Source organism: Phyllostomus hastatus, unplaced genomic scaffold (assembly GCF_019186645.2).
Source record: "Phyllostomus hastatus isolate PE091 unplaced genomic scaffold, TTU_PhHast_1.1 phas_contig_81, whole genome shotgun sequence".
In the NCBI taxonomy this organism is placed as follows: domain Eukaryota; kingdom Metazoa; phylum Chordata; class Mammalia; order Chiroptera; family Phyllostomidae; genus Phyllostomus; species Phyllostomus hastatus.
The window spans coordinates 1,861,225-1,887,939 of NW_025333962.1; the positions used below are offsets into that span (position 1 = coordinate 1,861,225).

Below are 26,715 nucleotides of genomic sequence, written 5' to 3' on the forward strand. Positions count from 1 at the left end.
TAATTGTCATATATAATGCTGATTTCTTAGTTTTAAAAAACACACCATGTTTAATATTAATGGTATTTGGTATCTGGGAATTCTCTATATTTTTTGCATCTTTTTTATAAATCTAAAATCATTCCAAAATAAACATTTATTTAAAAAGACTAGAAAGGAAGCATACAGAAATATCTGTCTCTAGTGAATAGCAAAAGGTTGGGTAAACAACAATTTGTTATTAATAATTACCTCCAAGGAGAGGGGTGAGAAGAGATAGGAGAGTAAGTGGCTATTACTAGTTACTCATTGTAATTGTATTTTTAGAAAGCATTTCCACTTATGATACATCTATATATTACTGTGGAAAACCATTTTTAAAAAGTATTTGAAAACTAAAGTTGTCAGGTTTCTGATGGTAAATGGCTCTGTTTGCCCTAATGGACAATGCTTTTTGAATCTTCGAGAGAAATAATTCCATATGTGGTCACTGTTGGAAAAAATAAAATTTATTGTCTTTTATGTCAGTTGAGGTTCACAGATCATTTCTTGTTGATAAATCAGAGAATCGGTCCCAAGTAAATGAGACCCCAGGAGACAGCCAAAATTCTCAAGCACATTCAAGCAGCCCAGGAGAATAAGGTCCTGGAGAAGCAGGGCAATCTTTCCTCACAGGGCCTTGCACAATAGATGGGAAAAATCAGGTAATGAATGCCTAGGGGTCCACCTCCTCTGTGGCTTTCTGTTTGCCTCAAGAGTCCCCTGGGACACTGGCTGTTGTCATTGTACTTGTAATGGTGCATATGAACTCATATGCACTGCCTGCCGGTGGAATCCCAGTGCTTGAGGCTCTCTACCCCTAGCCCCTCAGGAGGAGCCGGCTGCAGCACAGCTTGGGAAGCCTGATGAGCTGAGCAAAAAGCCAGTGTGTGTAGGGACCGGGCATAGGTAACTGAGAAAAAATGGACCTGGCTTCCAAGAATCCTATCTGCTGTTTTGCTCCTCTCCAGGGTAGTGTGTTCTCTCAACAGAGTCCTTTGTAGCAACTTGAAAAACCCGGGAAGAATATTTAGTTCAATTAACTAGGTGCAACTTGAAAAAAACATGGGACATGTTGGAAATGTGTGAGAAATAAGAGATGGGAGGAACCGGATGCTCAGCCCCAAGTTCCTTTGTTTGATGCTGCGCTTATGGGTGGGAGGGCTGACTCAGATCCACTGCAGCCCCAGGGTGGGGGTGGGGAGGGAGGCAGGAGTGGGGTTTTTAAAAGAAAAAGCAGGGTTTGTGGGGGAATAGGGGAGGGGTTAGTCTGTCGTTCTTCCAGGCGGGTGCCTCAGGGTTCCAGAATGTGAGTCGGGACTATGGGTTAAGTAAAGGGCAGGCTGATCATTGACCATTGCAGCTGGCTGGCGCCAAATGTCTATTGTGCACCTTGCGAGAGTTTCGATTAAGCCATAGGCTATCAAGCCAGTTGGGATAACTGAGTCATGGGCAGTCCAGGGGGTTGGAAAACTGGCCTGACCCTTTCAGGACAAACCTTTAGAACATGTTTACTGCATCTTCTTGGACCTGGTTCTTTCGTCCACTTCTACCTCTGTGTCCACGCCCTCTACCAGGACAGTCCGTAGTCAGCAGAAGGGAAGACATAATAATTGGATCCCAGAAGTAAACGAACCTAATGAACAGCAGAGAAGCAGCACTAACAGTAAATCCTCAATGCCCTGGCTGGGTGGCTCAGTTGGTTGCAGCATTGTCCCATAGACGGAAAAATCGTGTTCAATCCGGGTCAGGGCACATGCTCTGGTTACGAGCCTGACTTCTGGTGGGGGGCGCATAAGAGAGGCAACCAATGAATACGTCTTTCTCACATCCATGTGTCTGTCTGTCTGTGTCTCTCTCCCCTTTCCTGTAAAAGCCAGGAAAAAATTTTCTGAGGTGAGGATTAAAAAACAAACAAAGCAGTAAATCCTCAGCGTATCTTCGTGTTTAATAGGAATTTATTTCTCACCAGCCACGCACCTGGGGGCATCACTGACTAGTGGTGGTAGGGATGGTGGGGACATCCTCAGGGACTTGCCCTGGCCCAAGCAGAGTTTTCCTTTCAAAGTCTGTTTCTTGCCCCACCCTCCACTGCATGTTCCTACCCTGTTGTGGATCTATGTTTTCTTAATGACGAAACATCCCATGATTAATTCCTTCCAACCTGTTCCAAGCTGCTTAGAGTAGAAAATTCTCCATTTCTACTTTCCAAAACTGGTAGCCAGGGGTGTCCTCCCTCCTGACACAATGTGACTTCTCATTTATAGCTTATGGAATCTGATTTAATTATTTCTGAATTTATCTTGATGTGGTTCGTAATGAGTTTTATCAACAAATCTAAGAAAACACAACACTGACATCAGTCCATGGCTGGTGGTCGTGTACTATTTCAGAAAATGACCTCCCAAGTACCGCTCCTGCACCAGACCAAGAGGCTCCTCCTAGTGCACAGCCACCAGTGCTTTCTTCCACAGCTGGAGCAACCAGCTCCAGAGAAGAAGGCTGCTAAAAAAACGTTTGTGTTCATCTGTTGTGTGCCTACCCATGGATATACTAAATGGCTACGTATGACCTCAGGCTCACCAAAAAGCAATTAATTTGTGATCATAAAGAAATCCATAGGTCTTCATTACTGGGGCTAATACAACACAGTAAACAGAAGACTAAGAATTAAATTATGAAACATCTGAAAACCAGCTTCCAGACCACAAAATCGAGGGGAGTGGTGGTAGGAGCTTTGAGAAACAATAGATCATATTAATCACTTGCAAGTCCTCCTTCACTCCCCAACTTTTTATGGTTCATTGTGGGTGGAGTTTACTTTCCCACCAAATTGATGTTGGGCTTTTTTTGTGTGTGTGACTGGCTTCAGTTTGTGGAATGTGGTTGAAAGTGATAGATTTAACATAGACATAGAAGAAACTGTTGGTTGCCAGAGGGGCAGGAGGTTGGGCTGGGTAAAAGAGATGAAGGGATTAAGAAGTACAGATTGTTAGTTACAGAATAGTCACAGGGATATAAAATACAGAATAGGAAATAGAGTCAATAATATTGTAATAACTATCTATGGTACCAGGTGGGTACTGGAAATATTCTATAAAGTATATAATTGTCTAACCAGTATGCCATACACCTAAAACTAATATAAAATAATATTAGGGAAAAAAGGTAGTGAGAGAATTAATTCTGAGCTCAGGCCTTAGAAAAATCACGTCATTTTGTTATTATATTGCCCCCTTTTGGCTTCTGCCATCTTCCCTGAGAAGAGCAAACCCCAGAGTGAGATGTGTATCTGTACCTGACCTGCTACCTAATGCAAAATATCCAATCAACCCATAGATATGAGAGCAAGAAAAAATATATTTGTTGTTATAAGATGCTAACATGTGTGAAGTTATTTTTTTCACTTCACATTATCACAGCAGTTACTTACCAATTCAATTTTTTAATGGCCTTACAACATTTCCTTTGACTTATCCTTCTCACATTCCTCTTTTGGTTACTGGAGCAGCACTCATAGCCATGAAGGAAGGAAATGACACATGGACAGCAGATTTCCTTCTCTCGGGACTCTTCCCCAGTATGAAGTACACCAGTGTCCTCATCTACACGATCCTCCTGATCTACCTCGCTGCCGTCACTGGGAACTCTGCCCTGCTCCTCCTGATATGGATGGATGTGAAGCTCCACATTCCGATGTACTTTCTGCTCAGCCAGCTTTCTCTTGTGGACTTGGCCCTTATCAGCAGCACTGTTCCCAAAATGATGACAAACTTTTTCTCTGGAAGAAAGAACATCACACGTCTCGCCTGTGGAACCCAGATATTTTTCTTCTTTACTCTTGGGGGTGCTGAGTGCATCCTCTTGACCTTCATGGCCTATGACCGATATGTAGCTGTCTGTAACCCCTTGAGATACACAGTCATCATGAACCATGCAGTCTGCCTGCAAATGGCTGCAGTTTCCTGGATTGGGGGCATTTTGGTTTCCACAGTCCACACATTTTATACTATGAATCTACCCATCTGTGGCTCCAGAGAAATCCGACATTTTTTCTGCGAGATGCCAGCAATCATGAAGATTTCATGCAAAGACACATCCACTTATGAGCTGGTGGTGTTTGGGATGGGAATTGTGTTTCTGTTCATCCCTTTTGGACTCATCACGGCTTCCTACACCTTCATCTTCCTTGCTGTCCTTCATATGAAATCCTCCAAAGGCAGGAACAAAGCCTTGACCACCTGCTCCTCCCATCTTATGGTGGTAAGTCTTTACCTGGGGCCATGTATGTATATGTACATGACACCTGGTTCCTCCCACAGCCCAGAGCAGGAGCAGGCTGTGTCTGTGTTCTGCACTGTCCTCACACCCATGCTAAACCCGCTCATCTACAGCCTGAGAAACAAGGATGTGGTGGGGGCCTTTCAGAAAGTCCTGGTGAGGCATTTGGTTATCAAACAGAACACATAGATATAAGGTGGAAAACAGCTATCTGGAAGGTCAAGAGCAGAAGTCTCAGAGCCTCCACACCCACACTTTCCAGCCCCAGAAACTTGGTTGGAGCCCTTTGGGCAAACCACATGGCTGAATTTAGTTGAAAACATTATTTCAATATAAATAGTTTGTAAAGAAAATATAAACATTAGTGTTTTTTTACTGGTTTAATAAAGTTTTATTTTTCAAAATGTGCAGCTGGTGGGTCCTGTGTTCATGCATCTTCACCAACAGCTGGGGCGTCCCCACTTTTGGTGTTTCTGGTGTAAATTACTTGAGCTCTGTGCTTTGAAACTACTTTAATAAGTCCTTTACTAAGGAGCTCCTGAAGGGCTGCCCTAGCCAAGGAACCGCAGATCTTCAGTCGCTCAGAGACGACAGCTGGGGTTATAAGCCATAGTTGGGAACTTCCTTACAGTGTTTATTGTATGTTGCTTTGTCAAACAAGACTAGGTTATTGAGCTTGTCCCAAACTTTGCCTTTGGACCACTTCTTCTTTTTGGCCTTGCCCCAGATTTGTTCACTGGGTCTTTGTCTTTTTTGGCAGACTTCCCAGCATCTTTCTTCTTCTTGTCATCCTTGGGCAGCATGGTGAAACTCAAGGAGCACTGGATCTCACTGCTACCTGAGAAGTAAACATTAGTTTCTAACCATTTGTTTCCAAAATGGATCAATTCAATTACTGTGCTTCAAACCATAGCATAAAGTTATGACCATCTATATTCATACCTGAAATATTTAGATATTTCTCAGTACCTTTAGGCTAAGCTCTGTCTGGTGATATTGGTGATTCAGGTCTTGTTAACTTCCACTAGCAGCAGTACCACATTCTTACAAAAGACAAATGTGACTAATATATTTAAAAAATGGTCTTATCAGGGATAACCATAAAACAACCTTTTTTTCCTCTTAAATGTCCTGACAAACTCAACATGTTGGCTGTATTCTCCCTGCCTGTGTTGGGTAGAAAGTTTTCTGGTCATTCTCAGATAAGCAAGAGTCCTATGCTCACGTATGGTGTACGTGATTCTCCTTTCCAGAAACAGACACACCTATCTTTGAGTAAAGGTAATGCCTGCCATGGGTAAGTGACTTGCCATGGCTTTCTTTTTGAATTCCTGAGCTTCAGCGGCTATCACTGGCTCTAGCTTTAGGCCCCTCATCCCATGTGTTCAGTGGTAACTCAGAGAGAGAGAGAGAGAGAGAGAGAAAATAAGTGTATCAAGAAGCTTAACCTACCTACCACCTATCTAGTGAAGGTACCCTTTGAACATGGAAAATAGTCAACAGACTTTCTGGAATCAGTGCATATTCAGAGCTGTCTTTTTTCTGGGGTTCTTCAGAACTCTGTAAGACACTGTCATTTATCTACATAACAAATGTGAAGAACAGATCACCTTTGATGCATAAAGATAAAAGCAATTGGAGTTTGTTGGGGTTGACAGTATATGCAAACTAACTGCAGGATTCACCAAAGAATGGAACAGATTGGACCATGAATAAGGTTGAAATAACCAATAGAGATATCAAAATTTCATGGTTTGTCACTACGACTGCATGTGGAAGCCCACACAGCATAGATGCTGCTAGAGCCTGGAATGAATGCTGCCTCCACCACACAGACGCAGGCCCACAGAAGGTGCCCAGTCTCTCCTGAGATTAAGGGCTAGCCTAGGCACACAGTGAGGCTGGTCTGTGCCACTCAGGGCCATTCAGGGCCATCCCACCTTTCAGTGACAAACAACAACAAAGACTTTCTAGAACTGTGAGTCCTAAAAATAAGGCCCAAGTCAAGATTTTCTTGAGCAGACAAAAATCCTTTCATTTCTGTGATGAGGAGGCTAGTTGATGTCAGTCTATATGAATAATAATGAAAAGTTTATGACTGATATATACTGCAAAATCCATTTGTAACTGAGCAAAAGGGGCCCATCTGCTTGATGTTACCTTGATACATGACCCAACAATTAGTGTTGAAGGAAATGGTTTTTTATTTACAGGATTCCAACCTCGCAGTGGTGGTGCTAGGAACACACCTGCTCAGAGCCCTTTCTCCCACAAGACCCAGAACTTCCCTAGCTCCCCACCAGGCTATAAGCCAAATGCATGTCCCAAAGTCTCCCATAATCTTATCTGTGCTTAAGCCAGCTACATAAACAGTCCTCCATCCCCTCTGGAAGGTACACTCATGGGTTTCAGAGTTGCCATCCTCTCACAGCAGCTCTTTCCTTCAAGTATGTTGTCCTCAGCCTCCAGGTAGTAGTCCACTAAACATGTGCTGTGTTACACTAGATCATGGTGGAATCAGGGAGGCACACATCCCAAGAGAGTAGATTCTCTGTAAGTCCTTCAGAGAAGCAGAAGTCTACATTCCTGCTTATAGTTTAGATCAAAAGCATCTCCTATGAATCCATGTTTGGTTAGGCAGGTTCCCACATGGCTCCATCAGCTTTGCTGGATCCCCACACAGTTCCATCAGCTCTCTTCTTACCATGGGTGTCAAACTCACCAGGGGTCACATCAGCCTCACAGTTGCCTTCAAAGGACCGAACATAATTTTTGGACTGTATAAATGTAACTACTCCTTAACTAGGGGCAAGGAGCTTGGCACTGCCACCAGGTAGAAACAAGGTGCTGGGCCAGATGAAACAAGGTGGAGGGCCAGATTCAGCCCATGGGCCTTATGTTTGCCACCTGTGCCTTACACCCTTTCTTCAGCCTGCATGGCTGCCTTCTTCATTACCCCAGGGCACATGGTGGAATCCTACTCCAGGCTGGCATGGCTTCTACCTTGCATACCAGCCCTCATGGTGGACAGCTTCACTACAAGCTGCATAGCAGCTTGCTGTGTCCTCTCTCAGGCCTCATGGCAGAATTCCCTACTGCATGGCCTCTTCCTCAAGGCCACCTCTCTTCTCTGTCTGTCTCTCTCAGTCCACCCTTAACTTCAAATGTTCAGCCGGAAACTCCCTATAATATCTCATATCTGGCCCCTCCTATGATGTGCTACTTTTGCCAGTTCCCCCATATCTCCTACCTTCTTTCAGCTGCCATGTTTAGTCACAGTAAGAGTTCCCCATAACATGGGCCTCTCTGCCTTCCTGCCTCCCTGCCTCTTGCACAGGCACTGTATAAGCTCCCCCTGGCTACATCATGAGTCACTATATGCTCTTAAAGTCACATAGTCCTTTCACCCTGGATGGCAGTCTGCTTCCCTTCAGGAAAGACACAGCTACCAACTTGCCATTGTTATGAAAAATAGTGAAACTTCCAGCCAAGATGGAGACATAGGCAGATACAGTTTGACTCCTCACATGACCAAAAGAAGGACAACAACAAATTTAAAAACAAAAAATAACCAGAACTGACAGAAAATCAAACTGTATGGAAGTCCAAACCAAGGAGTTAAAGAAGAAACATTCAGACTACTAGAAGGGGCAGAGACAGGCAGACGGGGTGGAGAGGATGCACATCAAGGTGTCAGCTGGAGAACCGGGCGGTCCCACATTCATATGTGGATAAGCCAGGAGGAACAACTGGAGAGTCAGACAGACCATGCAACTCAGGGTTCTAGAGCAGGAAAAGAAAGCCTCAAAACCTTTGGTGGTAAAAACCTGTGGGGGTTGAGGCAGTGGGAGAAACTCCCAGCATCATAGGAGAGTTCATTTGAGAGAACCACAGGGTTCTAGAATCTACACAAACCCAGCCACCAGGGAATCAGCACCAGAAGGGCCAAATTTTGCTTGTGGTTAGCAGGAGGAGTGACTGAAAGCCCGCCAAGAGCCCAGCAAGTGGTACTGTTCCCTCTCTGACCTCTTCCCTGATGAGAGCACCACTATGCAGCAATGTGGATTGCCCCACTCTGGCGAATATCTAAAGCTCCACCTCTTATAATGTAACAGGTGTGCCCAGATAAAGAAATATGGCCCAAATGAAACAACAGATCAAAACTCCAGAAACACAACTAAGCGATGAAGAGCTAGCCAACCTATCATATGCAGAGCTCAAAACCCTGGTAATCAGGATGCTTATAGAAATGATTGAGTATAGATGCAAAGTAGAGGAAGAAGTGAAGGCTATGCAAAGTGAAATAAAGGAAAATGTACAGGGAACCAGCAGTGAAGGGAAGGAAATCAGGACTCAAATCAACAATTTGAAGGAGTAGAACAAAATAAACATTCAACAAAATAGAATAAAGAAACAAGAATTCAAAAAAAAAATAAGGAGATGCTTAGGAACCTCCAGGACAACTTTAAATGTTCCAGCATTTGAATCATAAGTGTGCCAGAAAGAAAAGAGGAAGAGCAACAAGTGGGAAAGTTATTTGAAAACATAATGAAGGAGAAATTCCCCAATCTGGCAAAGGAAATAGACTTCCAGGAAATCCAAGAAGTACAAAGAGTCCCAAAGAAGTTGGACCCAAGGAAGCACACGCCAAGGGACATTGTAATTATATTACCCAAAATTAAAGATAAGGAGAGAATCTTAAAAGCAGCAAGAGAAAAGGAGACAGTTACCTACAAAGGAGTACCTATATGACTATCAGTTGATTTCTCAAAAGAAACCTTACAGGCTAGAAAAGCCTGGAAAGATGTGTTAAAAAGTCATGATAGGCAAGGGCCTACATCCAAGATTACTACGTCCAGCAAAACTATCATTTAGAATGCAAGGGCAGGTAAAATGCTTCCCAGATAAGATCTAGTTAAAGGAATTCATCATCACCAAGCCCTTATTATATGAAATGTTAAAGGAACTTATCTAAGAAAAAGAAGATGATCAAAAATATGAACAGTAAAATGACAACAAACTCACAACTATCAACAAATGAACCTAAAAAACAAAACCAAAAATAAACTAATCAAACAACTGGAAGAGGAACAGAATCACAGAAATAGAAATCACATGGAGGTTTATCAGTGGCAAGAGGGTGGAGAGAATGGGGGAAAAGGTACAGGGACTAAGAAGCATAATTGGTAAGTACAAAATAGACAGGGGGAGGTTAAGAATAGTATGGGAAATGGAGAAGCCAAAGAACTTATATGTACAATCCATGGACATGAGTTAAAGTGTGGGGAATGTGGGTGGGAGGCATGTGCATGGTGAAGGGAAATAAAGGGGAGAAAATGGGACAACTGTAATAGTATAATCAATAAAATATATTTAAAAATGAAAAAAAAAGTATCTTAACTGCTGTATCATCCACCCCACATTTCCCCAATCAAGGTTTTTTTTTTTTTTAAGATTTTGTTTATTTATTTTGAGAGAGAAGGGAATGGAAGGAGAGAGAGAGAGAAACATCACTGTGTGGTTGCCTCCTACATACCCCCTACTGGGGCCCTGGGCTGAAATCCAGGCATCTGCCCTGAGTGGGAATTGAACACACAATGACCCTTTGTTTCACAGTATGGCACTCAATCCACTGAGCCACACCAGCTAGGGCATCAAGTCAAAGTTTGTATGGAATATGCTTTGCATTTTTGGGGACCCCTACTCTGCACCCTGTTAACTATTGCCAGCAATAACTTATTCTGCCCCCAGGAAATATAGTAAGTTAAACTGTAGCATATATTAACACCCTTTAATTAATCAAAAAACAAAAGCACTCTAAAATCCGTTGGTGAATATAATGTATGGAAAAGGGCATCCTATGTCCTCCTGATACAAATGTGCAGTATTATGTCTTTTTGAAGTGCAATTTATTGAAATTAAATATTATTTCACATTCTTATCAAGACTTCTCATTTTGAGAATTTTTAAAAGAAATAAAAGTAGCAATATTTAACATATGTACGTGCATTTTTTTTCAGGATTGTTTACTCAAAGATTGGCAATAGGCCTGGCCAGTGTGTCTCTGTTGGTTGGAGCATCATCCCGTGCACCTAAGGGTTGTGGTTTTGATTCCTGGTCATGGTGCATACCTAGGTTGTGGGTTCAATCCCCAGTCAGGAATGTACAGGAGGCAAGTGATCAATGTCTATCTCTTACACCAATGTCTCCCTTTCTGTCTCTCTTTCTTTCCCCATTCCTCTCTCCTTAAAATAAAAAAAAAAAATTAAAAGACTGGCAATAACCAGGGTAATAATGAGTGAAAAAATTGTGGTCCATCCACATCATAAAAAAACTAATTAGGTATTGTAAATAATAAATGAAAACTATAGAAGATAAGTAGAAGGATCTCCAGAAGATAATTTTGAGGAAGAACACAAGGTTTGGGGATTGGGAGGGCATATATAATAAAAGCTTTAGTTTTGGTACTCTGCAAACTATAAGACATTGATGAAATAAATTAAAGATGACAGTCTTCATGGAAGGGTATACTGTGCTCATGAATTAAAAAATTAATATTGTTAAAATGTCCATACTACCCAAAACAATCTACAGATTCATTGCAATCCTTATTAATATATACCAATGGCATTTTTCACAAAACTACAACAAACAATCCTAAAATTTGTATAAAACCACAAAATAACCTGAATAGCCAAAACAATCAAGAAAAAGAAGAACAAGCTGGAGATATCACACTTTCTGATATCAAACTATACTACAAGGCTACTGTAATCAAAATAGCCAGGGACTGACACAAGGACAGACACATAGATTGATGGAAGACAACAGAGAGACCATTAATAAACCCACACTTGTATGGTCAGTTAAATTATGACAAAGGAGGCAAGAACATACAATGGGAAAAGGTGGTCTCTTCAATAAATGTTGCTAAAAAAGTGGACAGCCACATGCAAATAAGTAAAACTGAACCACTTTCTTACATATAAATCTGAACTCAAAGTGAATTAAAGACTTAAATGTAAGGAGAGTCAATGCCATAAAACTCCTAGAAGAAAGCATAGACATTGAACTCTAACATTGATGCTAGCAATATGTTTTTGCATCTGTCTCCTCACACAAGGGCAACATAGCAAAATTAAGCAAATAGGACTCTATCAAACTAAAAGTCTTTTTTGCAAAGCAAAGGAAACCATTAATCAATCAAAAATGCAATCGATTGAATGGGAGAAGATATTTGCAAATAATATATCTAATAAGGGGTTAGTATCCACAAATATAAAGAACTTGCAAACCTTGATACAAAAAAAAAACAATGTGATTAAAATAGGCAGAGAGCATAAATAGACATTCTTCCAAAGAAGACACAGAGATGGTTAACAGACACATGAAAAGATGTGCAACATCACTAATAATCAGGAAACAAGTCAAAACTACAATGAGATATCACCTCATGCCTGTCAGAATGGCTATTGTGAAAAAGACAATAAATAACACAAAATTGAGAAGTGCTGCATTGGAAAGAGAAAAAGAACGATTTCACCTCACTGACACCCTCACACCTGCCCCTGCCACCTGGCCAGCCTGGCTCTCAGAAGTAGAGCCTCAGCCCAGGTAGGTCCTCTGGGAGGAAGAGCGGCTGCCTCTGTGCTCAAGGCCCCAGGGGAAAGTTTCTGTCACCCCTTGCACCGAGTGCCAAAGAAACAGCACAGTTTCCTGTCTGGGACAGCTAAGAAAACAAATAGGTGAGGGTCACCCTGCTGTGGCCAGCACCATGCAAACCCAGAGGTTCTCCCAGGAGGGAGGCAAAGTGGTGAAGTGTGTCTCCCACAGCCTGATTTTGGGCCTGCCCAGGGGCATCATAGGTCTCCTGTCAGGAGTACGAAGGCAGGGGCAGATTGGGTGGGGTGGCCAAGAACACAGGACAGAGGGCACAGCCCTATTACATGGGGAGACAGTTCAAAAGCTGAGAATTCTTCTCCAAGAGAGAAAAATAAGAGTAGAAGGTACCCACCATGTCCTGGCTTGAGATACAGCATCAGACACCAGTGGGAGCAAGAGGTAATGGGCTTCAGAAAAGGCCTTTGATACTTTTAAATGAATTGGAGTGACATTGGTTAATAAGACTATATAGGTTTCAAGCATACAATCTATGATACATAATCTTCCTATTGCATTGAGTGCCCCCCACCCAAAATCAAGTCATCTTCCATCACCATATATTTGACCACTTTTTCCCTTTATGACCCACCCAACTTCCCCCTTCCTTCTGGTAACCACCCTACGGTTGTCTGTGTCTGTGACCTTTTGTTTTGTTTTTCTCAATCCCTTCCCCTTTTTTACCCAGCACCCCAAACTTGCTCTCCTTGGACAGCTGTCAGTCTGTTCTCTATATCTATGAATCTGTTTCTATTATGATTGTAATTTTAAAAAATATTTTATTTATTTATTTTGAGAGAAGGGGAGGGGAGGGAGAAAGAAGGGGAGAGAAACACCAATGTGTGGTTGCTTCTCACATGACCCTAACTGGGGACCTGGACCAAAACTCAGGCATGTGCCCTGACTGGGAATCCAACCAGCAACCCCCTGGTTTGCAGGCCAGTACTCAGTCCACTGAGCTACACCAGCCAGGGCTATGTTTGTAGTTTTGATTTGCATTTCCCTAATAGGTAGTGAAGTCGAGCATCTTTTCATAAAGCTGTTGGCCATTTGTACATGTTCCTGGGAGAGGTGTCTGTTTAGGTCCTCTGCCCATTTTTTAATTGGATTGTTTGGTGTTCACTTGTATGAGCTCTTTATATATTTTGGATATTAAATCTGTATTGGAGCTGCTGTTTGCAAACATCTTCTCCCATTTGGTTGTTTGTCTTTTTGTTTGGCTGTGCAGAAGCTTTTTATTTTGATATAGTCTCATTCAATTAATTTGCCTTAGCTTTTCTTTCCTTTGTAGTCAAATTTATAAAATGTTCTCTACAACCACAATCCATAAGTTTAGTACCTATGCTTTCTTCTGTGTAATTTATTATTTGAGATCATATAGTTAGGTCTTTGATCCATTTTGAATTAATTTTTGTACATGAGAACAAAGTGTAACCTACTTTCATTGTTTTGCATGTAGCTTTCCAGTTTTCCCAGCATCATTTATTGAACAGGCTTTCTTTTCTCCATTGTGTGTTTTTGGCTCCTTTGTCAAGCAATATTTGCCCATATCCTTATGGTTTTATTTCTGGGCTCTCAATTGTATTCCATTGGTCTGTGTGTCTTTTCCTGCCAATACCATGCTGTTTTGATTATCATAGCTTTGTAGTATAATTTGAAATCAGGTAGTGTGATACCTCCAGCTTTGTTCTTTTCTTTTTTTGGGGGGGGGGACTGGTTTGACCATCTGGGGCCATTTGTGGTCTCATATAAATACAATGACTTTTTGTTCTATTTCTTTAAAAAATGTCATTGGGACTTTTATGGGGATTGCATTAAATCTGTATATTCATTTGGGTGATGTGAACAAAGAAGACTATCCTGGAAAAGCTGTCTTAGAGAAGTAAAGGCAAGATTAATACTTTTGCAAAAAAAAAACTGAGAAAGTTTATCACCACTAGACCTACCTTACAAAAAATGCTACAGGGTATCCTTCAAGCTGAAATAAAAACCTTGATAATTAATATTATAAAAAAACATACCACTATGTAAAACAGATAAAGGTAAATATATAGCCAAAACCAGATTTGTTGGCATTGTAACGGTGGTACATAAATTATTTACAACTCTAATTTAAAGTTAAAAAACATATTAAAATACTATAACTATAATAATGTTATTGAATATATAGTATAAGATATAAATTATAATATCAATGATCTAAAACATGAGAGGGTAAAAGTCAGCTTAAAATAGGATGTTATAACTATATTTTATGTACCCACAACAGGAAGGGATCCACAGACAAATCCACTGAGCTGTGGAGCAGTGACCATTTGCACAAGGTGTCTCTATTCATGAAGGCCTCACGGTCCAGGGGGTGGTGATGGCAGCAGAGTCAGTCACAAGACATCACTAGCAGGAGGGCAGACTCTGTGCCAGCAAAAAAAAAAAAATATCAGGAAAACCCATGAGGCACATCTCATGAAGGAGATGAAACAGCTGTTCATTAGAGTTCATGACAGATTTGGGTACCATGACAGAGATGGAACAGATATGAATCAAAGACAGGTTCTTCAGGAAGAAATACTTGGGATGAAGATGCGGGTCAAAGGCAGTGATGGTAATGACAAGGCACCCCCACCCCAGCAATGGCAGGCAAGTCAGGGAGAAGAGGGTTATGTGGTCCCTGTAGCACCTGCTCATCAGGGGACCACGTGAGCAAGAACTCTGGTATTGGGGCCACCCTGGTTCATGTCTCAGGCATGATGATGCTTGTCTGTGGAAACATAATAATTCACTTATATCCTCAGAGTTCTTCTCTTCTTGCTGGTTTTGTTATTCATAAATCATGGGGCTATTTGAAGAGTAAATTCTATGTCACAAACTATAGTTTCTTCAATGCACCTCAAGTAAATCATATTAAGATAGTCATTAAAACAAGGTTAAAATAATGTTTCATGATAGCCTGAAATTTATGCATAAAATATATAAATATTTCCTCCCATTCCATAAATGGGGGATTTTTCTGACTTTGGTGGAATAGGTTAAAAGTAGCAGTAAATTTTGAGTAAAATAGAGTAATTGTTTTTATCCATACTTGGAAATTTGCTTAGCTTACTATAAATTGTTTTATTGGTATATTTGAAGATTTAGTATGAATGACTGAGAGATCACATCTTTGCCTACTTTTCTGTACCCTGTTGAGCACAGGTAAGTAGAGGAAGGGAGAGATCGGTAGAGTTACAAATTCTCTTTGCATTTTTTTGTGACATGATGCATACAATAACAACAGTCAGTTAAGATCATATTAAAATCACTAACATTTGTACAGAGGTTTTTTTTTTTAGATTTTATTTATTTTTAGAAAGAGAGGAAGGGAGGGAGAAAGAAGGAAAGAAATCAATGTGTGGTTGCCTCCTGCACATCCCCTACTGGGGGCCTAGCCTGTAACCCAGTCATGTACCCTTGACTGGGAATAGAATTGGCAACCCTTTCTTTGGTTTGCAGGTCAGCACTCCATCCACTGAGCCACACCAACCAGGGCCATACAGAGGTTTTTTGTTTATTTTTTAAATTTTATTTTTTTAAGATTTTATTTATTTATTTTTAGAGAGGGGAAGGTAGGGAGAAAGAGAGGGAGAGAAACATCAATGTGTGGTTGCCTCTTGCACGCCCCATACTGAGGCCCTGGCCTGCAACCCAGGTATGTGCTCTGACTGGGAATAGGACCATGACCCTTTCGTTCTCAGCCTGGCAATCAATCCACTGAGCTGTACCAGCCAGGGCCGTACAGAGGTTTTAAGTATAGCAGATAATACATTAACTGTATTTGAAAGGTCAATAGAATCCTATATGCACCCTATACATTCTACTCACTTTATGTCAATTGTTTAAAAAGAAATTGACTCTACTCACTTTATGTCAATTGTTTAAAAAGAAATTGACTTGACTCTACTTTCCTCCGATGAGAACACAGAGCTGCTACGCACCTAATAAAATTAAAAAGCAGTGCTGTATTATTTTTTCTGAAACAGTGCAATACAAGCAGGTAAACAAAATTGACCTACTTTGACATATCACGAGAGCTAGTGTGGCACTGACCAGCTTATGATATACATGTAGGTTTGAGGGAAACCCACTTACCCCATAGAAACCCAGTTTCCATAATGTCAGGGGCCCGTTCTTTAAAGCCCTGTGGAACTGGAAGATGAGGGTGAAGATGACAAAGAACATTGCTCGAGTAAGAAGAAAACCTGGACGAGCTGTGTCTGCTGATCCAAGGGACACACTTTCCTGTTACAGTGCTGTTATCGCCCTGGTTGCCATTGCATTTCCTGGGTCTTCCCCTCACTGGTAGACATAGTTCAAAGGAGACTCACAGAGTGTTTCTGTGGGTGATCACAATTGACTAATTAAGTAAGAGCTAATTAACTATATTGGCCATGATGGTGCCTCATGCTGTCATCCCGGATACTGAGCACTGAAAGCACAAAGAATTAAGTTGACATTTTTCTACACGGTAGGGTTACCGGCCATGATACTTACCTCATGAATAACAAGAACACTGTTCACAGGCTATTGGAAACTTTGTGTTGTCAAGTAATGGAATGATTTCAATTCATGAACTCATATCTCAACAAAAGTAATGGGCTGTGCCATTTTACTTCGCTACTTATTTTGATGTTTTTTAATGTCGGTGTTAAGCAGAATATAATTCTTTTTCTAAAAAATCCTCACCAGAAGATATACTCTTTAGTTTTGAAGCATGGGGAAGGGGTGACAGGAGAGAGACAGACAGAGAGAAGGTGGAGGGAGAGAAACCTTGATAAAATTGATGCAAGAAACATCATTCACACCCCAGCCTGGGACAGGAGCTACAACCCAGGCATGTGCCTTGATTGGGAATAAAACCCGTGACCTTTCAGTTTATGGGACAACACTCCAACAAACTAAGCCACACCAGCCAGGGCAAGCAGAGCATAATTCTTTCCACCACAATATATCCAAGATCCAAAAATATGAGCAAACATAAATTTCTTATCTTCATTCCCATTTTCTATTCCTGAAATTATTAATTTTTTCTCATATTCATGTTTGCATTTTCTTGTGCATTTGCAATATACAAGTGCAAAAAAGCACACATCAACATAAATAAGCTCTTACTATGTTTGTTCTACCTGCTTCATTTTTTACTTTACTTTTCCAGAAACTATACTGTACTGTTACAAATGTTTAACCCGTGCTTTTTCATGTATGCATTTTACAGAATGTAGGTGACAAAAACATTTACAACTCTGTTTTTATTTTATAAATACATTATTATATTTTTATAGATATGTGCAAATATTTTTATAAAATAAAGTGTGAGGGCCATTAATGGATTAAATAGCTTTAAACTTCTTTACATACTATCAAATACCTTTCCAAAAGTGTAGGGCAAACTTAAACTGTTATCAACAGCATTATACTTACATGCACATACCCTTATAGAAGGTTTTGCTGTATTAAACTTCATTAGTTTTTGGAAAAATTATCTCTGCAATTTGCAGCTACAGTATTTCAAGTGATGTAGTTTTGGACTAACAATATATAAAATGCAATATATTTGGTAACCGGACAAAATAGAAACTGAGAATAAAGTTGTGCTATAGTAAAAAATGACACTATCCTATATATTTTTATAACAAATGTTACCACCAATAAGTTCAATAAAAATCCTATAAAATGACACCAAATGATAATACAAGTCTACAAATGATAAATCAAAAGGTTAATGTAATAACTTCTATAAGTATAACCCTGGCTGGTGTGACTCAGTGGATTGAGTGCCAGTCTGCAAACTGAAAGGTTGCTGGTTCAATTCCTAGTCAGGCAGAACAGGTCCCCAGTAGAGGGCATGCAAGAGAGACTGTTTCTCTCACACATCGATGTTCCTCTCCCTCTTTTTCTTCCTCTTTTCCCCTCTCTCTGAAAATAAATAAATAAAATCTTTTAAAAAAGAAAAGAACTTCTGTAAGTAAACAATTGCTTTTCTTTCTCCTCCAGCTTTTAAAAAATACATATTTGTAAATGTAATCTGTATAACAATAACCCTAAGAACCTATATAGGAATAACATTTCTATATTTCACTGTAACAAAGTATACATTTAAGATATTTTGATAAGTATAAATATAAACTGTAACCCACTCATGATCTAAAAAATATCAGGAAACTCAATATAAGGGGATCCTTTTCAACTACATAATCTACAAACAGACCCTATAACTTATATAATACTTACTTGTGAAAAACTAAATTCCTTCTCCCAAGATCAGAAATAAGGCAAGAATGCCCCTCACAACTTCTACATTGTACTGGAAACACTAGCTCTCATAATAAAATGTAGAAATACAGAAGAGGGAGGCAGATTCAGATGGAGGAAATAAAGCTGTCTTTCTTCACAGATGGCATGTTTGTCTTCATAGAAAATCCCAAAAATCTGATACAAGTCTGCTGGTACTAATAAATGATTTTGGAATTTTTCAGGATACATACTTATATACAAATACTAATTGGGTTTTTTGTATACTAGAGTGAATAATTAAAATTTATAATTAAAAATATATTTACATAAAAATATTTAGCTAAAAATGTAAAAAATATGTACAGAATCTACAGGATGAGGCAAAAGTAAGTTTACAGTTGTGAGTACATGAAAGAGTTTATTCTTGTATTTTATTTATTAATTATTGTATTATTTTCCATATGAGCAACTGTAAATCTACTTTTTCATCCCCTTATATGATGCGGACTCTGACCAGTGGTGTACACAGTGTTGTGGATGCAATGAATAAATTCACATGGACTGCAGAAGTCTGGTGGAGAAAAGGGACAGCACAGCCACTCTCTGAGTGAGAGAGTGCCCCAGCCCTTGCATGGACAGGCTTTTGTTGGCTTTCTAGTAGCATACATCAAAGAAGGTTCTTGTTCATTATGCTCAGGTTTGCTTTAGGTGATTACTTTTTACAGATAACAAAGGAAAGGATGTTGCTCATTACTTCTTACAGATTAACAAGGAAAAAATGTTGCAAATGCAAGGGAATGAACAATAAGAGTGATTGGTCTGGTTATACTCCATCCTTGGGAGAATTAGCACAGACTTCCGGAAGTTACTTTAAAGATATGCAGTAAGCATTTGCTGCTTCAACTCAGGGTGAGGGAGTTTTAGCAAAGGCAAGCGTCAGAGCAGCCTAGGTATAATGCAGGCCTGGTTTCCCACGGGAAAGCCGATCAGTGGGTTTGGCTCCTGTGTGCTGACTTGCACCTGTCGGTTTTCCGACAGGGCTGGGCTACATTTGCCACACCAAGTGGATCCATTCCCTATACTTCTTTGAAAGGAAAACTGAACAATTATGAAGAAAAAGTCAAAGAAGATCTGAATAAATGAAGAGACAATGCATATTCATTGACAGGGTGACAAAATATTGCCGTTACACCAATCCTTCCCAAAGCGGTGCATAATGTCAATATAATTCCAATCAATACTTAAGCAAGCAACTTTGACAAATTTTAACACCCTTTTATGACAAAAATACTTACACTGGGAGAAGAAGAAAAGTTTTCCAACCACAAATGAACATCTGTAAAAAACACACAGCTAATATCATACTTAATAGTGAAAAACTAGATATTCTTCCCCTAAGGTCAAGAACAAGACAGAGTTAATTCTTACCACTACTATTCAACATCACTCTAGTAGTTCCAGACAGGGCACTCTAAAAGAAAAAAAAATCCATGTTAAAAAAAAAGAAAAAATATTTTTCTCATATAGTACAAATTTGTAGATAGAAAACCCTAAAGACTCCACATAGACATATACAATGTAATAAGTAAATGAGCAAAGGTTCAGGATACAAAAATCAGTTGTATTTCTATACACCAGCAATACATAATTAAAAATTAAATAGACACTATAATTCTATTTACAATAGCATCAAAAATAAAGGAGAATCCAGAAAGGAAACTGACACATATATGGTCAAATGATTTTTGACAAGAATGTCAAGAAAATTTAATGGGAGAAATAATAGTTTTTTCTAAATATAGTACTAGAATTGGATATCTATATGCAAATAAATGAATGAAGTTGGGTCCACACATGACATGATAAAAAATTAACTATGAACCAATTATACATCAAAATGTAAGGACTGCCATGGCTGTGTAGGTCAGTGGATTGAGACCTGGCCTATAAAGAGAAAGGTCACTGGTTCAGTTCCTGGTCAGTCCACATGCCTGGGTTGTCAGCCAGGTCCCCAGTTGGGGGTAAGACAACCAATTGATGTATCTCTCACACACTGATGTATTCTCTTCTCTCTTTCTCCCTCCTTTTCACTCTCTCTAAAAGTAAAGAAACGAAGTCTTTTTTAAAAAAAAATATAAGGACTAAAACTATATTACACTTGAAGAAAACATAAGAATAAAACTTTAAAAATTCAGATTAAATAATGTTTTCTGAGATATGGCATCAGTGTACAAGCACTGCAAAAAATACAAATTAGATTTTATCAATATTTTAAGTTTTTGTGCTCAGAGAACATTTTCAAGGTGATAAAAATACAATCCATTTTATCAGAGAAAATATTTCAAATTATATATCAGAGGTTTTTATCTAGCATATATGCTCTTAAATCTCAATAATAAAAAGCCAAATAAGTCAAATTAAAACATGCTCATAATTTGGATTGGCATTTCTCCAAAGGAGAAATAACAATTGGTACATAAAAGAAGTTTTTAACATTGTCATTAAGGGTATGCAAATTGTGGGACTTCTAGCCAAGATGGTGGCATAGGTAGATATGCTTTGCTTCCTCACAGAACAAAAAGATGGACAACACCAATTTAAAACAAACAAACAACAAAAAAACAGAACTGACAGAAAATTGAACTGTATGGAAGTCCAACAGCCAAGGAGTTAAAAAAGAAACATTCATCCAGACTGGTAGTAGGGGCAGGGATGGGCAGCTGGGGTGGAGAGGTCATGCTGCAAAGCAGTGGACTAGTCATGCAAGACAGCAGCTGGAGGACCAGGTGGTCCCACATTTGTGTATGGATAAGCCAGGAGGAACAACTGGGGAGCGAGATAGACCACGCAACTCAGGGTTCCAGAAGGGGAAAAGAAAGCTTCAAAACCTTTGGTGGTAAAAACCTATGGGGGTTGAGGCAGCGGGAGAAACTCCCAGCCTCACAAGAGAGTTCACTGGGGAGACCCACAGGGTCCTAGAACCTACACAAACCCAGCCACCTAGGAACCACCACCAGAAGGGCCCAATTTTGCTTGTGGGTAGCGGTAAAAGTGACAAAGCCAGCAGAAAGCTGAGCAAGCGATACTGTTCCCCCCCTCTGGCCCCTCCTGCACAGACGGCACTGCTATGCAGCAATGCGGGTTGCCCTGCACTGGCAAATACCTAAGGCTCCGCCCCTTACAATATAATAGGTGTGCCCAGATAAAGAAATATGGCCCAAATGAAACAACAGATCAAAACTCCAGAGAAACAACTAAGTGATGAAGAAATCAACAGTCTATCAGATGCAGAGTTCAAAACCCTGGTAATCAGGATGCTCACAGAAATGAGTGAGTATGGATGCAAAATAGAGGAAGAAGTAAAGATTATACAAAGTGAAATAAAAATATATGGGGAACCAACAGTAAAGGGAAGGAAACTGAGACTCATATCAAAGATTTGGAATAGAAGTAAGAAACAAACATTCAACCAGAACAGAATAAAGAAACAAGAATTCAAAAAAAAAAAAAATGAGGAGAGTCTTAAGAACCTCTGGGACAACTTCGGATATTCCAACATCTAAATCATAGAGGTTCCAGAAGAGAAGAGGCAAAGCAAGAAATGGAAAACTTATTTGAAAAAATAATGAAGGAGAAATTCCCCAATGTGGCAAAAGAAATAGACTTCCAGGAAGTCCAGGAAGCTCAGAGAGTCCCAAAGAAGTTGGACCCAAGGAAGCACACACCAAGGCACGTTGTAAGTATAGTACCAAGACTAAAGATAAGGAGAGAATCTTAAAACAGTAAGAAAAAAAAAGACAGTTACCTACAAAGGAGTCCCCATAAGACTATCAACTGATTTCTCAAAAGAAACCTTACAGGCAAGAAGGGGCTGGAAAGAAGTATTCCAAGTCATGAAAGGCAAGGACCACCTACATCCAAGATTCCTCAGTACAGCAAAGCTATCATTTAGAATGGAAGGGCAGATAAAGTGCTTCTTAGATAAGGTCAAGTTAAAAGAGTTCATCATCACCAAGACCTTATTATATGAAATGTTAAAGGGATTTATGTAAGAAAAACAAGATAAAAACTATGAACAGTAAAATGACAACAAACTCACAACTATCAGCAACTGAACCTAAAAAAAAAACAAAAACAAAAACAAAAACAAACTAAGCAAACAATTAGAATAGGAATAGAATTGCAGAAACGGAGATCATGTGGAGGGTTATCAGCCGGGAGGGGGAGGGGGAGAATGGGCATAAAGGGACAGGGAATAAGAAGCATAAATGGTAGGTAGAAAATAGACAGGGGGAGGTTAAGAATAGTATGGGAAATGGAGAAGCCAAAGAACTTGTAAGTATGACCCATGTATACGAACTAAGGAGGGGAATACTGGTGGGAGGGGGTTGCAGGGTGGAGGAGGATAAGAAAAGAAAAAAAATGGGATGATTATAACAGCATAATCAATAAAATATACTTTTAAAAGGGTGTGCAAAGTGCAACCATAATGAGATAGCACCTCATACACACTAGGACAGCTGTAAACAAAAAGTCTGACAGTAACTTGTTATCAAGACTGGGGAGTAATTGGAATTCACATTTATAGGTAATTCATGTAAAGTGTGAAAATATGTTGTCAAGCATATTCTTTAGCATATTTAATACAGAACTGCCCACAATTCTACTTCTAAGCATATGCCCAAGAGAAATAAATACATACATACAAATAGACACATCTACCAAAAATCACACAACCCTCCCCCAAACTACATAAAGAATCCTAGCATCATACATGTCCATCAACTGATGAATTATATACAATATGGTTATTTATACACTAAATAGTATTTGTCTTTAAAAATAAATGAAATATTCCTTGACTGGTGCGGCTCAATGGGTTGGGCGTCATCCTACAAACTGAAATGTTGCCAGTTGGATTCCCAATCAGAGGACATGCCTGGGTGCTGGGCTCTGTGCAGGCTGGGGGTGTGTGAGAGGCAACCAATTGATGTTTCTCTCACATTGATGTTTCCCTCCTTCTGTCTCCCTCCTGTTCCCTCTCTCTAAAAATAAGTAAATAAAATCTTATTTTTTAAAAAGAAATGAAGTACTTATACATGTTACATCATGATAAACCCTGGAAAATTATTTATATAATTCTTTATGGTGAATAAAATCAATATAAGAAATGTCTAGAGCCCTGACTGGGGCGGTTCAATTCGTCAGGCATCATACTACAAAACGAAAGGTTGCTGGTTAGATTTCCAGTCAAGGCACATGCCAGGGGTATGGGTTTGGTCCCCCGTAGGGGTACATATGAGAGGCAATTAATCAATGTTTCTGGCATTGATGTTTCTCTACCGCTCTTCTCCCCTTTTCCTCTCCCTAAAAATATATTAAATCTTTTTTAAAAAGAAATGTCTAGAATAGGAAAATTTAGAGTCAGAAAACGGATTAGTGGTTACTTAGGGTTGGGAGATGGGTCAGGTGGAAATGAGGTAACAGTAATTACTAAAAGGTGTCTATATTCTTTTGCAGTAATGAAAAATGTTTTAAATTAAACTGCAGTGATGGTTGCACAAATATAGAAATCTAATGAACATCAAGTGGTCCATTTAATTCAGTAAATTTTATTTAAATATCAGTTTCAATAATTAAATTTCAGTAAAGATGTTAAGAAAATGATAGAAGAAAGGCAAAGGAGAAATTCAAGATATGAAAAACTTATTTGAAGTAAAACAGGGAGGAACATTTTAGAAATTGCTACAATTCTTTCTTCCCCAGTTGGCCATCTGGCTACATTTGTATTTGTAACACTTCCCTCCATTGTTACATTTGCCTTTAGAAACAGCACCTGTCAGTTATTTAGAGAAAGTGTATAAATAGAAAGAAAGAAAGAAGACCAAATAATGAAAGTGTGTTAAACTCTCAAGATACTTCTTTAAGATAATTACAATCTTCTGTGAATTTTTGCCTACAGTACAGAATAGTAAGGTGCCCCAGAGCATACTCCTGAGTTAGAAACACAACTGGCTTTCTTGTGTAGCAGTAGCTCTATTTTCATTTTAAAAAATCATAATCAATCATTGCAATTAGCACATTTTAAACATTTCTTGTGGTTCAGTAGCATGAGGTAGTGAAATTGGGGATAATATTTTTTAGAGATCCAACTGGTCACTTCAAAAGTGTCCAGCCATGTAATATGAAAAGTAGAGACATTTATTAAAGAAGATAAAAGATACAAGAAACAGCCCTGGCTGGTGTGGCTCAGTGGATTGAGCTCTAGCTTGTGAACCAAAGGGTCATTGGTTCAATTCCCAGTCAGGGCACATGCACATGGGTTGCAGGCCAGGTCCCCAGTGGAGGGGTGCACAAGAGGCAACCACACATTGATTGTTTCTCTCCCTCTCCCTTCCCCTGTCTAAAAATAAACAAATAAAATCTTTAAATCAAAAGACTATTCCTTTTAAAAAAAGACACAATACATAGGACAATGACGCCTCAGTCCCTCTTCAAAGTAGGCACCTTGGGACCTCACACAGTTCTCCCAATCAACATCAGCTACCCTATCATATTTTCCTGAATCTCATCAATGGTCTGAAACCTCATCCTTTTCAGAGGTGACTTTAGTTCTGGGAAAAGCCAGAAGTCACAGGGTGCCAAATCTGGGCTGTAGTGGGCTTGACTCACCTGGGTGATTTGATGTTCCACCAAAAACTCATGAGCTGATGCATTGTCATGATGAACCTGCCAATCACCAGTTGCCCACAGCTGTGGCCTTCTGAATCATCAGTTTCAGCTTAATGTAAAATCCAATGCAGATTCGTTGCTCTACTCGCTCCATCAATTTAAATGCAAAGGCCACACAGTACATGTGCTCACTCAGTAGCATCTACTGCCCCCACTGACTAGTACAGTGAAGTCATTATTGTTCATGCATGTGCATTCCAGTCCACTCTCCTTGGCTGCCAGGTTACATCCATTTATCACAAACCATCCCCATTATATTATCAATGGGTGGATTTTTCTGGCCAGACCTCGTATATCATAGAAATTTCAGGTATACAGAATAATACTTTGACATGTATATGCAATACAAAGTGATCTTCACCAAAAATTAGTTACCATCTATCACCATACAATCAATTGCCTTCACCCTTTCCGCCCACCTTCCAATCCACTTCTCCTCTAAGAGTATGGCGATCTTTATTTATCGTTTAATGGATACACACACACAGAGAATATATGTTTGCATGTGGAATCACTCGTCCAAGAGTAATTTACTTCATAGAGGATATAAAATATGTTCGAGCAGTGCTCAAAGGCATGGATGTATTTGAAAAATCAACTTTATGAACTGGCCAAAATTTGAACCACAACAAATACCTTACAAAAATTTGAAGTTATGAAGCGCCATGGCTTGATGGGAAATAGGTAGAAATACAAATTAAATTTTGCATTTTAAATTCTCATACATCAGTATAAACATACACATTATAAACATGAATTTATTACATACAAAACCTAAATAAAAATATGTAAATATTTTAAAATAATTTCAGATCTGAACTCATGATATTTCACAAAATCACAATGTTTCTCAACTAAAAATTAACCCACATATATACAATAATAAAGTAACAAGTAACCCATCACATGTATCTCTCATCTACTATGTGCAATTTATTTTCAAGACCTGTATAATCTGAGTGATATTAGCCCGAGTGTCCTACCATTTGACTCCTGAAGTACACCTCATTTGACAACACCCGTGGAAAGAGCACCATTGTGAGGGTCCGGTGGGAATTTTTTGATCAAACTATCCAAGACGGAAAGCACTGAAGACGGTAACGGGAGCAGTTTTACTTGACCCACGTCACCGCCACCCACGGCAGCACAGATCGGCAGAGCCCCGCAACCCCAGCCCCGGCCCCACTGGGAAAAGAGGGCATTTCTCCAGGCAGCCCCCAGAAACTAGCCTGCACCTCCCGCATTCGGCCACCGCTCCGGAGCCCCGCCGCCGCGGGCGGTCGCGCTCTGGGACGCTCCTGGAAGCCCAGAGTTATGCTCGTTGCCCCATTTTCGGTTGGGGCTCGGAGGGCTCCTCACAGTTACCCCCCAAGGAACTCCGTGTCAGAGCGACCCCCCCCCCAAACACACAGTGAAACTAAGGTCCTCGACAGGAAGTGGGGCCGCTCCGAAGCCACGCCCGGTTGACCCCCTACCTGTGTGCCTCTACCCTTCCAGCGGCTCCTGGGGCCCGAGAACTCGGCTCCCCGCCCCCCCGCCCGGCCACCCAGTACCTGTCCAGTTCCCGCTGAGCCCGCGGCAGGCCCCCAGTCTTTGGAGGGATGGAGACGAGTCCCTCGGGTCTTCCGGGGTCACCTCCGGGGCGCCCAACCCATCCTCAAGGCCCGGGTGACCCGCTCCACACCCAGGTCCGCCAGGTCCTGGCTTCGCCGCGGGGCTTTCCGGGCCTCTACCTCTGCGCTCGGCGTCGCGGGAGCC

General features: G+C 40.2%; 1 protein-coding gene and 1 pseudogene across 1 annotated transcript; one reads left to right on the forward strand and one right to left on the reverse strand.

Annotated features, from left to right (window-relative positions):
• The first annotated feature begins 3,456 nt into the window (after positions 1-3,456).
• Positions 3,457-4,488, forward strand: LOC123826550 (olfactory receptor 2M2-like). Its single transcript, XM_045850518.1, has one exon. It carries the CDS (start codon positions 3,541-3,543, stop codon positions 4,486-4,488), a length of 948 nt encoding a protein of 315 aa, XP_045706474.1. The 5' UTR covers positions 3,457-3,540.
• Positions 4,489-4,725: 237 nt separating this feature from the next.
• LOC123826602 lies at positions 4,726-26,663 on the reverse strand (annotated as a pseudogene).
• Positions 26,664-26,715: the final 52 nt, after the last annotated feature.